General features: G+C 42.7%; 1 protein-coding gene across 1 annotated transcript in view; it reads right to left on the bottom strand.

Moving 5' to 3' along the window:
* Positions 1 to 9,405: 9,405 nt before the first annotated feature.
* Positions 9,406 to 14,402, bottom strand: part of LOC123756003 (uncharacterized) — a 490,424-nt gene continuing 485,427 nt past the window's right edge. The window contains exon 4 of the mRNA XM_069299975.1: positions 9,406 to 10,013. Within this exon, the coding sequence (XP_069156076.1) occupies positions 9,819 to 10,013 (195 nt within the window). The 3' untranslated portion in view covers positions 9,406 to 9,818. The remainder of the gene's footprint in view (positions 10,014 to 14,402) is intronic.

Genomic DNA, 14,402 nt, shown 5'->3' with positions numbered 1-14,402 from the left:
ACTTCCCAGTGACAGTGAAGGGAATATGACCCCTTGCTTGTGGTCAACATTATCTCTGGTGCTTTCTCTCGTTCTCTCTTGCACACTCTCTTTCGCTCTCCCAGTCGTTCTCTTACGTGCTCTCACATGGGCTCTCCTCACGTGCTCTCACATGGGCTCTCCTCGCGTGCTCTGTGCGGCTACAAGATCACATTAGTTTTTCCTAAAATCCAGAGGAGTAATTGTTATGATTTATTTAGGTGGTGTATTAAAATTGGTTAATGTGTGTGGACCAGTTGGTCCAGTGTGTGGACCAGTTGGTTCAGTGTGAGGACTAGTTGGTCCAGTGTGTGGACCAGATGGTACAGTGTGTGGACCAGTTGGTTCAGTGTGAGGACTAGTTGGTCCAGTGTGTGGACCAGTTGGTCCAGTGTGTGGACCAGTTGGTTCAGTGTGAGGACTAGTTGGTCCAGTGTGTGGACCAGATGGTACAGTGTGTGGACCAGTTGATCCAGTGTGTGGACCAGATGGTACAGTGTGTGGACCAGATGGTACAGTGTGTGGACCAGTTGGTACAGTGTGTGGACCAGTTGGTCCAGTGTATGGACCAGATGGTACAGTGTGTGGACCAGATGGTACAGTGTGTGGACCAGTTGGTACAGTGTGTGGACCAGATGGTACAGTGTATGGACCAGTTGGTACAGTGTGTGGACCAGATGGTACAGTGTGTGGACCAGTTGGTACAGTGTGTGGACCAGATGGTACAGTGTATGGACCAGTTGGTACAGTGTGTGGACCAGTTGGTACAGTGTGTGGACCAGTTGGTCCAGTGTATGGACCAGATGGTACAGTGTGTGGACCAGATGGTACAGTGTGTGGACCAGATGGTACAGTGTGTGGACCAGTTGGTACAGTGTGTGGACCAGTTGGTACAGTGTGTGGACCAGATGGTACAGTGTATGGACCAGTTGGTACAGTGTGTGGACCAGATGGTACAGTGTGTGGACCAGTTGGTACAGTGTGTGGACCAGATGGTACAGTGTATGGACCAGTTGGTACAGTGTGTGGACCAGATGGTACAGTGTGTGGACCAGTTGGTACAGTGTGTGGACCAGTTGGTCCAGTGTATGGATCAGATGGTACAGTGTGTGGACCAGATGATACAGTGTATGGACCAGTTGGTACAGTGTGTGGACCAGTTGGTACAGTGTGTGGACCAGATGATACAGTGTATGGACCAGTTGGTACAGTGTGTGGACCAGTTGGTACAATGTACGGGACGGTTTTTACTTCTGCAGTGAATATATTGTCATCCATTGTTTCTTCCAGTCATACATCTTGCAACATTGGTCTCGACATTCGTTTTATTTGAAAGACCTTATTATATAGTTTCTCATATACCTCATTATTTATGGTGAGTATTAGTTTGTTACTCTGAGTATTACTTTTTCTCCTTACACGTCCTTAGGAAATGGGGCAATGTCGTTTTCAAGTTGCCCCGCAACTTCTCTGGCTGTGTTCATATCTGGTTCTGTTTAGTGCTTGTCTATTATCCTCTGTTCCTAGTTTTCTATACTTTTCCAGACTAATTTGGTCCTCTTCTTAGTTTCCTTGAATTGCTTCTTGAACCGGATATTTACCTTATTTTTATCGTCCACGTCCGAGACAGGAGTGGTGTGGACTGTCTCCGTAGGCATATTTCCCAGCAATGAATTCCAGCTCGTTTCTTATTTGTCTTCCTTTTCAGTTCTCTTTTCCATTGAACTTTACACGGAAAGATACTCATCTTACTCATATATAGCAAGTCTTCAGTAAACGATATGACGTCCCCCTCCACGTCTGTAATCTCATATTTTCCTCGATAGGTTTCTTTGTGGTGCCAACTCCTTTAGTTTCACTGTTCTCAAGGACGATAATGCAGAGGTCACTACCTCCTAAAGGCATCTCATATGCTATCTTTTCAACATCTACCTCATTTTGGGAAAATGTGTGCTATTGATAGCATGAAGGTCCTCTCCCTGTACTTGTATAGGTTCTGTAATATGCTACTTAAGGAATTGTTTATCTGCCACGTCTACCAGTTTTGCTCTCCATGTCTCAGCACCACTCAGTACAAGTCCTTATTATCCTGTCTATTTCCTTCTGGATAAGTCCCCGTGCTAGAATTTTAACCCTCGCTCCCTTGGCCTCTGTGGCTGCTTTTTTCATTACCTTAAGGGAAGTTTTATTGAATTTGTCCTATTGTCGTGGCACTGTTCGGCGGGTGATTGTAAACACAGCTACCACCATTATCATATCACCCACCGTGGCTATTCTTAGTATGTACTCTTGAGGCTCGGTTTCCTGTGATAATCTTGCTTCCTCAAAGTTCCAGTGTAGCAGTAGCAGCTGCACCTCCCTCCCTCTGGTCACCGTCTTTAATTATTGCTAGATATTAGCGTGGGATGATTGACACGCACATCTTTCCATTCCCAAATTCTGCCTTGAATATTTCATGGATTGAGGAGTTTTGACAGCCTCTAACATTATGGAAATATCTTGTTTCCATCTGAGCCATTTTCTGCTTCAACAAATGTTTTCTCTGACTGTGTTCCCCACATTTATCACATTCTCTCCTCCATTGTCCTACTCATGTTCTTTGTTACCTTTCATTATGTTCTGTAACCCGGTCACACTGACCTCCCTCTTGAGATTCTTTATTTCAGGTTTTGTACTTGATTCAAGTACAATGTGGAGTCAATGCACAATTCAATGCAATGTGGAGTCGTCACGCAATGAAGTTTTACCTCAAGATACTCATTGATCACATTTTGTTTCCCATGTCTCCTGTATTTCCAGAGATTACCTTCCCCGAAACATTACCTCTTCTTGTTCTTTTCTTGTATCTTCCTCCTCCTCAATAGCTCATCCAGACTTTCTTAAAGGTCTACTATAATATTGACCTTCCTTTGCTACTCAAATGACATTAAGGTATTCTATATGGTTTGGCTCACTTGGACTTTAGCTTTCCTGAATAGGCTTTGCTCCCTTTCCCGCCCTTACCTGATAGGGCGTCGCCTCCCCTCGTCAGTAGGTTGACCGTTCTTCATTTTTCCACCGAATTTCTCTTCCTCTCTTGGCTGTTCCAACACTCTCTGACAGGTACACAATGCTAAATTTAGTTTGCATTAAATTTCCAAGACTCTGACTTCACCCTCACTGATAGCATTGGTGGGTGGCTCCTGTCGCGAGGTGTCCTCGTTTCCTGCTTAACTGAACACCGTCAATTCAGGAATCGTCTTCAATTGACGGTGTGTGTGTGTGTGTACTCACCTAGTTGTGCTTGTGTGGGTTGAGGTTCGGCTCTTTGGTCCCACCTCTCAACCATCAATCTACTGGTGTACAGATTCCTGAGCTTCTCGAGCTCTATCATATCTACATTTAAAACTGTGTATGGAGTCTGCCTCCACCACATCACTTCCTAGTGTATTCCATTTACTAACTACTCTGACACTGAAAAAGTTCTTTCTAATATCTCTGTGGCTCATTTGGGTACTCAGCTTCCAACAGTGTCCCCTTGTGCATATACCACCCATGTTAAATAGTCCATCCTTATCTACCCTGTTAATTCCCAGTCTATCTTTCCGTGGTTGAAGTCTCTCATGATTAGCAGTTTGGATCCGTTCCTGCTAGTGGCAGAAACTGTTCTCTCTATTATATTAATGGTAGCTATGTTGTTTCAATCATATTCCTGTCTGGGTTTTCTGTCATTTGGTGGGGGGGGGGGGTTATATATGAATACTACCATAAGTTTTTGTTCCCCAATTGCTATGGTACCTGTTATGTAGTCACTGAAACCTTCACAGTTCTGGATAACCATCTCTTTAAATCTCCAGCCTTTTCTTATCGGCAGAACTACTCCATCTCTACCTCTTCCTTCTCTTTCCTAACTACATAGTATTCCTGCAGAAACACTGCATTTGTTATGGTTTTCGTTAACTTTGTTTCTGTGAGTGCTATTATGTCTGGGTTTTCTTCTCATGCCCATTCTCCAAGTTCATTGGATTTATTTGTAATCCCGTCTATATTTGTATAGATTGCCTTGAAGTTCATTTTCTCCTTTCCATTTTTGTTTCCTCTTCTTGGTGGTCTTTCTGCTGATGGAGGAAGTCGTTCCATAGGTGTGTGAAGATTTTTGAGTTGATTAACAGGGTCTCAGTAAATTCTTGGGAGTGGGTGGGGGTCATGGGATGGGGGCCCCCGGGGGCCTAGGAGGGTATGGGTGAGGGGAGGGGGGACAGGGAGGGTATGGGGTGAGAGGGGAGGGTGGACAGGGGAGTATGCGGTGATGGGAGGGGGGACAGGGAGAGTAAGGGGTAAGGGGGAACAGGGAGGGTATGGGGTGAAGAGGGACAGGGAGGGTATGGGGGTGAGGTGGGAGGGAGGGACAGAACCCTCCCTGTTACTAGAATAGGGACAGGGAGGATTCGTGGTAATAAGGGTTTCTATGGGGGAGAAATGTGGGGGTGTTGTCTTCTCCTCTGGGGCTCCTGGGGTGCTGGTTGGGAATTCCCCACTCCCTTTCGGGACTAATGTGTTGGGGATTGTGGTTCTCTGGTTCTCTCCCACTGCGCGTCCTCTTTGGTTCTGCTGAGATTGCTTTCTCTTCCTTCGTCATGTCTCTCTGGAGGAATACTGTCTTGTATCTTCTCACATTTAACAGTTGGCTCTTCCTCGCTTTAATTGCCTCCTTTGTGGTCTCGTTTGTAAATACACTCTCTTTATCAGGCACTTTCTGTCCTTGTTGTACCAGCCTAGCCTAAAAACCTCTATGTTTTGTCCAGTCCCTTCCATCTGTAACTCCTTTAGGATCTCTCTCACTGCCTCAATGTCCTTATCTTTCTACTGTCTTACTAGAGCCTTCCTGTGTTTTAATACCCACTGCTACCACTGATTTTTTCCTCTCCAGCAGCTGACTAGTGCACTTTGCTGCTTCATGTGAGGTAGCTGTTTTCATGGCTATTTCCTTCACTGTGGACATTGCTTCTGATCTCTTTCTAAGCATTTATGCAAATTTTGTAGGTACAATGGCAGTCCCTACCATTGATACATTTCCATCTTCTTTTGATATAATTATCTGAAGCTGAGTCTGAATATTGTTCTCTTTGAGGGTTCTTATCTCCTCCTTTGTTGCTATCAGCTTGCTGTGCAGGTGCTTATTGCATTCTTCAATTTCATGCATCTCCCTTCTGATATCCTCCCAAGCTTGGGCGAACATCTCTTTCCTGTGATCACTCTGACCATTCCCTGTGCCATTGGTGCATCTTCCTGTCATGGATGTTCCTTTTCCTACTATGTTGTGATAGGGTTAGTTAGGGAGGGGAGAGAGAGAGAGAGAGAGAGAGAGAGAGAGAGAGAGAGAGAGAGAGAGAGAGAGAGAGAGAGAGAGAGAGAGAGAGAGAGAGAGAGAGAGAGAGAGAGAGAAAATTGAAAACATTGAAAAAGTTTTCAATTTTTTCAAAGTTTTCAAAGTTTTCAATGTGCTTTCTCACATTGAAAAAGTTTTCTTATGTCCCTGTGGCTCATTTGGGTACTCAGTCTCCTCCTGTGTCCCCTTGTTCACGTACCACCCATGTTAAAAAGTTTATTCTTATCTACCCTGCCAATTCCTCTGAGAATTTTGTAGGTAGTGATCATGTCTCCCGTTAATCTTCTGTTTGCCAGTGTTGTGAGGTTTTCTCGCGCAGCCTTTCCTCGTAGCTCATGCCTCTTAGTTCTGGGACTAGCCTAATGGCATACCTCTGATCTTTTTCAAGCTTTGTCTTGTGCTTGACAAGGTACGGGCTCCATGCTGGGGCCGCATACTCCAGGATTGATCTTACATATATGGTGTACAAGATTCTGAATTATTCCTTACACAGGTTCCTGAACGCCGTTTTGATGTTAGCCAGCCTCGCATATGCCGCAGACGTTATTCTCTTTATGTGGGCTTCAGGAGACAGGTTTGGTGTGATATCAACTCCTAGATCTTTCGCTCTGTTCATTTCATGAAATACTTCATCTCCCATTCGGTATCCTGTGTCTGGCCTCCTGTTTCCACTGCCTAGTTTCATTACGTTGCATTTACTCGGGTTGAACTTTAGTAGCCATTTGTTGAACCATTCCGTCAATCTGTCTAGGTCATCTTGTAGCCTCCTACTATCTTCCTCTGTTTTAATCCCCTCATAATTTTTGCATCATCAGCAAACAATGAGAGGAATGATTCTATACCCTCTGGTAGATCATTTACATATATCAGAAACAGTATAGGTCCAAGGACTGAACCCTGTGGGACTCCACTGGTGACGTTTCGCCAATCTGAGCCTTTACCCCTCACAGTGATTCGCTGTCTTCTGTTGCTTAGGTACTCCCTTATCAAATGGAGGAGTATCTTCCCTTTCACTCCTGCCTGCATCTCCAGCTTTTTCACTAGCCTCTTGTGTGGTACTGTGTCAAAGGCTTTCTGGCTATCCAAAAATATGCAGTGTGCCCAGCCCTCTCTTTCTTGCCTGGTCGTAGAATTCAAGTTACCCTGTGAGGAAGGACTTGCCATCCCTGAACCCATGTTGATGTTGTGTTACAAATTTCTTTCGCCCCAGATGTACCACTAGTGTTTTTCGCACAATCCTCTCCATCAGGTTGCATGGTATGCAAGTTAGGGACACTGGCCTGTAGTTCAGTGCCTCCTGTCTATCTCACTTCCCCTGTGTGTGTGTGTGTGTGTGTGTGTGTGTGTGTGTGTGTGTGTGTGTGTGTGTGTGTGTGTGTGTGTGTGTGTGTGTGTGTGTGTGTGTGTTTATGACCTGTCTTTACCTGTGTCTTCTCATAGAGCAAAACGTGTAAATGTGTATCAGGTGTGGTGTCTGGCCAAGTCTTCGTCATCTTCACCACCATCCCATCATCACATTATGGTTCCTTTCTTTATTACCTTTATTTCCAGTTGTTAGAGACTTTGACACATGACCAAATGAGATTTCCTAATATTTTGAACTGGAAAGGTGCTTTGAACTCGGTCATTTTACAAGTGTGTCTGGAAAGATTTTCTGCAAGATGAATGTTGGAATGGGCGTCATATTTCTGAAGGAGTATCTGAAGAGGTTAACAAGGTCGTTCTTAGGCCCATTACCTTATGGGTATGACAGGTTGATTTTTTTGTTTCTATCTTTTTGCAGGTATTTTGAGAACGCCAAATTGTAATGACTTGAAGTTTTCAGTATATTTCTTATAGTTTGAGACCAAATGTGTGGCAGTTCAGGAAACTGGGAACTTAGCTCTGCAGCAACTATTTTTAATTTATATCCATAGTTTAACGTGCATTGAATAATTCTTAGAATTTTGCAACTATTATGCAAATAAATAGCCCATAAAAATGTTTTAAAAAATATTTTACAATTTGTACATTTGAAAAGTTTATAAGTACACTTGAAAATTTTGATTCGTCTTTTTTTTCATTTGATCTTCAGTTATTTGAATATATATATGTGTGTATATTTGCCTTAAAAATTTGTCCGCTGCGTGTAGTGTCTAACTTTATGGAAAATAACTCTGGACGATGTAGGCTTTACTGCCAGAGACCAATGGGAGGACATTAGGCCTATGGGAGGCCATTTGTCCAAAAACGATGTCAACGATTTTCAGATTATATTTAAGCAAACATTTGCTAAAATATGGATTTAAGTAAAGTATGCATATAATGAAAACAAAATTAGATTGCATAGTTACACTTTCCTGCTATAGAAGACATAGTTACTGTTACAGATACAGTGTAAAGTGACATGGGCAAATGCCTTTTTAGAAATGAAAATGTTTATGTGTGTATATATATAATAATAATATATATAATATATTAGGAAATCAATAAACTTTTTATATAATCATGGACAACTACTGGAGGTGTTCGGTAACGCTATAGTATTACCTCGTTCTCATAATACTCTTCGACAACCCTTTTGGACACAGCCTAAGAAACAGACACCTTAGTTAAACATCGTGTTCTTGCACACTCAAAGGTTGATGGTGTGCGCTCCGACGACTCGGAAGGCAGAAGTGTGGGGAGCCTGTCTTCTGGTGAAAGGAATAGCAGAAAGACTAAGTGTTCCATCCTCAAGGGAATGTGATTGTGTATGCTCACAGAGCCTTTCGCTTCCGGTTAGACTCACAGTTGTTGTTGGAGAGGCGAGACGAGATTAAAAACTTTACACATAGGTTAAATTAATATACAATGCGCGTGGCCTCGTTGTCATGGTTACAGAAGAATTATCTTTGTTATTTATTTTTATTCCCCGAAATTTAATATCTTACGAGAGTATTGTTCACATTCATGGGCTTAATATTATTCTCTTATTTATATATTTCAAATGTTATGTATTTTATCATCAGTTGTTAGTGTTCTCTCTTCCTTTTTTACTGTTATTGCATATATATTATTATTTATTTAGCCTTGTCTGTTTTTCATCTTCGTCATATATGGTAATACATTTTCATTCATCTTTCTAATGTTTTGTGTTCTCCCTTCTGTCTCTTTTCATTTATTCACATTTTCTCTTAACAGCATTCTTGGATATTCTTTTATTGTTGTTTCCCGTTCATTTTCTGTTATATCATATCCTTATTATTCATTATTAAGAATAGGCTTTACATGAACATATTCCTAACAAAAATTAATGTAGATCTTGGTCTTTATTCTTATTCATGTATTGTTCTCTGTTTATGTCTCGGTATTCTTCATCTTGCTTGCCTGTTTCCTTGTTCCTTCTCCCTTGCTTGCCTGTTTCCTTGTTCCTTCTCCCTTGCTTGCCTGTTTCCTTGTTCCTTCTCCCTTGCTTGCCTGTTTCCTTGTTCCTTCTCCCTTGCTTGCCTGTTTCCTAGTTCCTTCTCACTTGCTTGCCTGTTTCCTAGTTCCTTCTCACTTGCTTGCCTGTTTCCTAGTTCCTTCTCACTTGCTTGCCTGTTTCCTAGTTCCTTCTCACTTGCTTGCCTGTTTCCTAGTTTCTACTCCCTTGCTTTGCTTATATTAACCAGCTTTCTGAAACAATCCCGTGTTTGTCTCGTCTGGAACATTTCACTTTGAATTCTGTTTAGCTATAAAATCTGTTTTATCTCCCAGCTGCTGGGACTGCTACTGCTCTCCTTGATCTGGTGAGTGATGAGAGTGTGGGTGAAGGAGCAGGCTGGGAGGCCAGGGAGGTGTTCACCATCCTCTCAGCTTTACTTCTTTCTCTCTCTCTCTCTCTCTTTACGTCTCCATGTTTCATTACCCATCCTTCAGGTGTTTGTATAGTCACCATATCATTATCATCCATTCTCCAGAATCCTACTGTTTTGTCAAGTATATATATATATATATATATATATATATATATATATATATATATATATATATATATATATATATATATAAAACCTATCCTTTACCAACTTTCTTAACCTTCATCACCTTCTTTGCTCTTCCCCTTTTTCCCTTAATCCGCATAATGTTAGTGAGGACAGAGTTTCATTTAGCGAGACTGAAAAGTAGTAGGATTTTTCATGCAAAAGTGGCTGCATGGGGATAGATCCCGACCCACCTATGACCATCCCTTGATACATACCAGTCACCGTGCAAAGTCTGGTGAGGCTAGCCCCGAGCGTCTAACTTTCCAACACACACTAACACAAGTTATTTTGCTCCTCTCTGATGATTTTCTGTTCTGTTGACATTGTGAAGCTCTTGCTCTTCAGAAATTCTTGTGTACTTGCATTTTTTTTGTTTCATTCCGCGCGTTGTGTTGTACGTGATGACCTCCGTGCCGCTCCGTGACACGGAGGCTCCGTGCCGCTCTTCACACAGTGAGGAGCCCCGCCTCGTGGATCCTGGAGGCGGGCACGGCCGGGGTGTGGGTGACGGAGTCCGTCTTCTCGTCGTAGAGGAGCAGGTGACGGGTCTCCTCCTCCACCTCCTCCCCGCCACCGCCGCGCCGCCGGAGCGTCGTCCCCACCAGCACCGCGATGATCACCACGTAGAACACCACCACGATCTGCGGGCCAGAGAACACGCATGGGCTTAGTGAACACCAACAAGACACGAAACAACTGATGGGTTACAACATCGCCCTGATCAGTTACCAGGATAAGCATGTTATGAACGTGACAATTAAAGCCTTTGCCATCAAACACACACACACATGTACACACTGACGTCGACACTCTGCCTTACATAACTACACCTTACATCTAATACCCACATCCTACCCTAAATACCTGCACCCTACCCACCGACCACAACAGTTGTGGACCCCTACACACACAACCACAGCTGTGGACCCCTACACACACAACCACAGCTGTGGATAACATACCACATAACATGTTATCCACATACTGTGGATAATATACGAAAATAATATGTCTCTTCCTTCAAATACCTTAGTGTCCGAGTCCCTTGTACCTTAACTGCAGTCAATAAGTTACATCAACAATATAGAGACAGACTCAAGGCTCTCTGAGTTGTAGAGGGTACAGCCCTAATTACAGTGTTAATATCAGAATAGCAAAAATGACGTACTTAGCATATATAAGGTCTCTAGACTATCATGCACCAGCTTTAGTCCTGCAAAATAGCAAAAGTATTGATAGACTGGAAAAAAATAAAAATGGAGCCCTCATAAATATACTTAGCTTTCCTATAACCTCCAAATTCTCAATATGCGGAAATAACTACATATACCCAGCATTCAAGATTGAACTTTTTAAATCAATCTTATCATCAAGTGAATCTAAATGGATCAAAGAACGACCACAGTTATTAAAATGATAGTGCACTTCCTTCCACCCTGGCAGATAGTACCTTTTGACATCCTGACGCCTGCATACCCCACCAAGAAACTAATCTCAAACAACCCTCATGCTCAACATACCTGGAGCATTCCTGGAGAGGATTCCGGGAGTTATTCTACTCCCCGAACCCGGCCAGGGGCCAGGTTCGGCAGGCCAGGAAGCAGTGTGCATGCGTGCTGCTAAATTAAGAACACTAGAATACATACAAAATATACAAACTAAAAACAACATCACACAGACCATACACACTGACGGATCACTCAGTACAGCTACAGGGAGGGCAGGAAGTGCTGTTATTGCTCATCAGCCCGATGGCAGCACAATTCAAAGGCATATATGAATTAGTAATTGTTGAGTAACATCTACAAGGCAAGCCGAGTTGGTAGTAATACTGGTAGCACTTAAAATTATTGACAACACTGAAGTAGACAAATAATTATCTCTGACTCCCTTTCCTCACTACGAGCAATAAATAGTTTACAATCAAGTAATAACGTGCTTGTTTCCGAAGCCAGACATTGATATATAAACAGACTTAGCAAGAGGGTAAATATACAAATGTTGTGGATTCCTTCTCACATTGGCATGCAGGAACATGACAAAGTTGACGCCCTTGCTAAGGCTGCAGTAAATAAAGACAGTATTGAACGGAATCTTGAGTTGTCAAACAGGTGTCTCAACGGTTTCATTAGATGAGAACTCCTGGATGGATTTGAAGAATGCAGAACAGTGCAAACTGGAACTAGCAGGTCCATTGTTCATCACAACGAAATGTGTCAAGTAAAACATGAATATGGAGCAAGTAACAAAGTCAGCAGAATATGAGTTATTGTCACAGCTCGAATAAGACTTGACTACACGTGTCTGGCAGTTGGGCTTGTATAGGGCTCTAGATGAAGTGTGGACAAAGACAGGGACACGCTATAACATTATATCTTAGACTGTAATAAAATTGAGCCAGAGATAAATCTAAACTCACACTGCATGAAATGGCTCAATTTTATTACAGTCTAAGATATAATGTTGTAGTGTGTCACACTTTCTCGTCTAATATATCTGTCTGTGTGAAATAGTTTAAATCCATTCATTTGATATTCAGCTAATATTTCTCTATTTCTACCTTCATTCACGCTTCGGAAAGTGCAATAATATCAAGTAACCTATCGTATTACTAATGATAAAGTACCTGAAATCCTTGCACTGTTTCCATATTTCGCTTCCTGAAGATAAACGACATATGAGATTAAGAAGCAAGTAGTGTATTGCGTAGACTAACAATAAACAGCAGCTCACCTATGACCCCTGTAATATCTCCATTGCTGAAACAATTATGCAATAGTGATAAGACCTACCTTAAATGAACAATGATTTACTGTAAATACAAAGCTACCGAAATTGAACAATCTCTGTAACTTGCTGACATTATAATATAAGGTGTGCAGGATAGATATAATCACTGTAACTTGACGCAACAATGAGAAAATACGAAGAAGCTGTGATGAGGATTCGAACTTATGCGTTGGGTATTCCCAGACACACACTCCACCATTACCAGACCACAAGACCGTGACTTGAGGTCTGATAATGCACATATCATTAACCACAACAGCATTGTGACGACTATTAATTTTATTTTGGATATTTTCCATTCACGCAAATATTTTCTATCATCAGGAGAATGAAGAAACTCTAGATCACTTAATCTTGTATTTTTATTGTTCGACGATTGGTCAGCCATGTGACATCTCCAGGAGAACTCTCCAAGCACAGAAGACACAGGTTCTCTCTAAGCTTACATGTTGACACATCCATGTATAAGTGTGGGTTCCCTTCACCCTACAGCTCTCTTAGACTAGTAGCGTGGTCAGTCTCCTGGGCTTGTAGCGTGGCCTGTCTCCTGGGCTTGTAGCGTGGTCTGTTTCCTGGGCTTGTAGCGTGGCCTGTCTCCTGGGCTTGTAGCGTGGCCTGTCTCCTGGGCTTGTAGCGTGGCCTGTCTCCTGGGCTTGTAGCGTGGCCTGTCTCCTGGGCTTGTAGCGTGGCCTGTCTCCTGGGCTTGTAGCGTGGTCTGTCTCCTGGGCTTGTAGCGTGGTCTGTCTCCTGGGCTTGTAGCGTGGTCTGTCTCCTGGGCTTGTAGCGTGGCCTGTCTCCTGGGCTTGTAGCGTGGTCTGTCTCCTGGGCTTGCAGCGTGGCCTGTCTCCTGGGCTTGTAGCGTGGTCTGTCTCCTGGGCTTGTAGCGTGGCCTGTCTCCTGGGCTTGTAGCGTGGTCTGTCTCCTGGGCTTGTAGCGTGGTCTGTCTCCTGGGCTTGTAGCGTGGTCTGTCTCCTGGGCTTGTGGCATGGTCTGTCTCCTGGGCTTGTAGCGTGGCCTGTCTCCTGGGCTTGAAGCGTGGTCTGTCTCCTGGGCTTGTGGCATGGTCTGTCTCCTGGGCGGTTCAACCTTCCCACCCTGGAAAGTCCAGTAATGCTGAGGAGTTCACTGGTGAACTCCCCCACCCTGGAAAGTGGGTGTTGTTGTGGTTCACAATACAAAATATCGACCCTGTGATGGTTGCTTGCTGATGAATGAGAAAAGATTCATGATGAACCAGTCAGGGTTCTTTGCAAGTTAGGTAATGAGACAGTTAATAATGACAGGCTAATAAATACCCAAAAAAGGCTTTTAATTATTCAATAAAGATTATAATAAAACCAAAAAAATTAATTATATTACAAATCCATCAAAAAAGCTGGGAGCAGAACACCCCATCTATTAAAAAGTGTGAAACCTTTCAACAGTTGTTTACAGTGTTCATTAGGAAGGATTATACGCAGGATGAAACAAACTCAATGAGCTTACGCACCAAGCTGCTAGCACACTCTAGTCATTTACATTGTTCAAAACTGAATGTATTTGACGTTGTTTTTCATTGTTTGACATTTACATTTTACATTCTTTTACACTGTTACCAAATTCTATATGTATTTTCACCAAGAAGTGAGATACACTATCGCTATATGTATCCGTCTGAATAATACATACATAACTGGTGGTTTAGTATACCATACATGATACATGCTGGGCGCTGGCCAGGACTCGCTGAGAAACATCAGACACAATATAATTATACGTTGAGAAAATATTGCGATGACGGACTGGACCTCTCGTCCCCGCAATCCCCAGACACCTTCACCCGGTGAACCATCACGTGCTAAGAGTATCTGACTTGTATTAGAAGATGTAAAGCTTTATGTTATTGCTAATGTACCGTGATTAATTGTGAATATTTGAGAACGTAATAATATGTAGTATATATATATATATATATATATATATATATATATATATATATATATATATATATATATATATTTCCTTTATTGTGTATTTAAAGGTTACAAAACATACAAGACAAATGCCTAAAGGTTATGGATCTCTTGAAGCTCCTCCGCTTCTGGACAGGAACCGAGGACGCAGCAAGCATTTCCCCTCTGGATCGCCACACTTAGACGCTGAAACAAAAAACTGGAAGCCCTTGGGTCTCTGGTGACGTCAATGAGCTTGGAACCCAATTCCTTGAGAAATCCCAAGGCACTCTTGCCCCAGGGGCCATG

This window comes from Procambarus clarkii, chromosome 43 (assembly GCF_040958095.1).
Source record: "Procambarus clarkii isolate CNS0578487 chromosome 43, FALCON_Pclarkii_2.0, whole genome shotgun sequence".
NCBI lineage: Eukaryota > Metazoa > Arthropoda > Malacostraca > Decapoda > Cambaridae > Procambarus > Procambarus clarkii.
The sequence above is the reverse complement of the archived record's forward strand: the minus strand, read 5'-3'. Positions and strand labels throughout refer to the sequence as shown.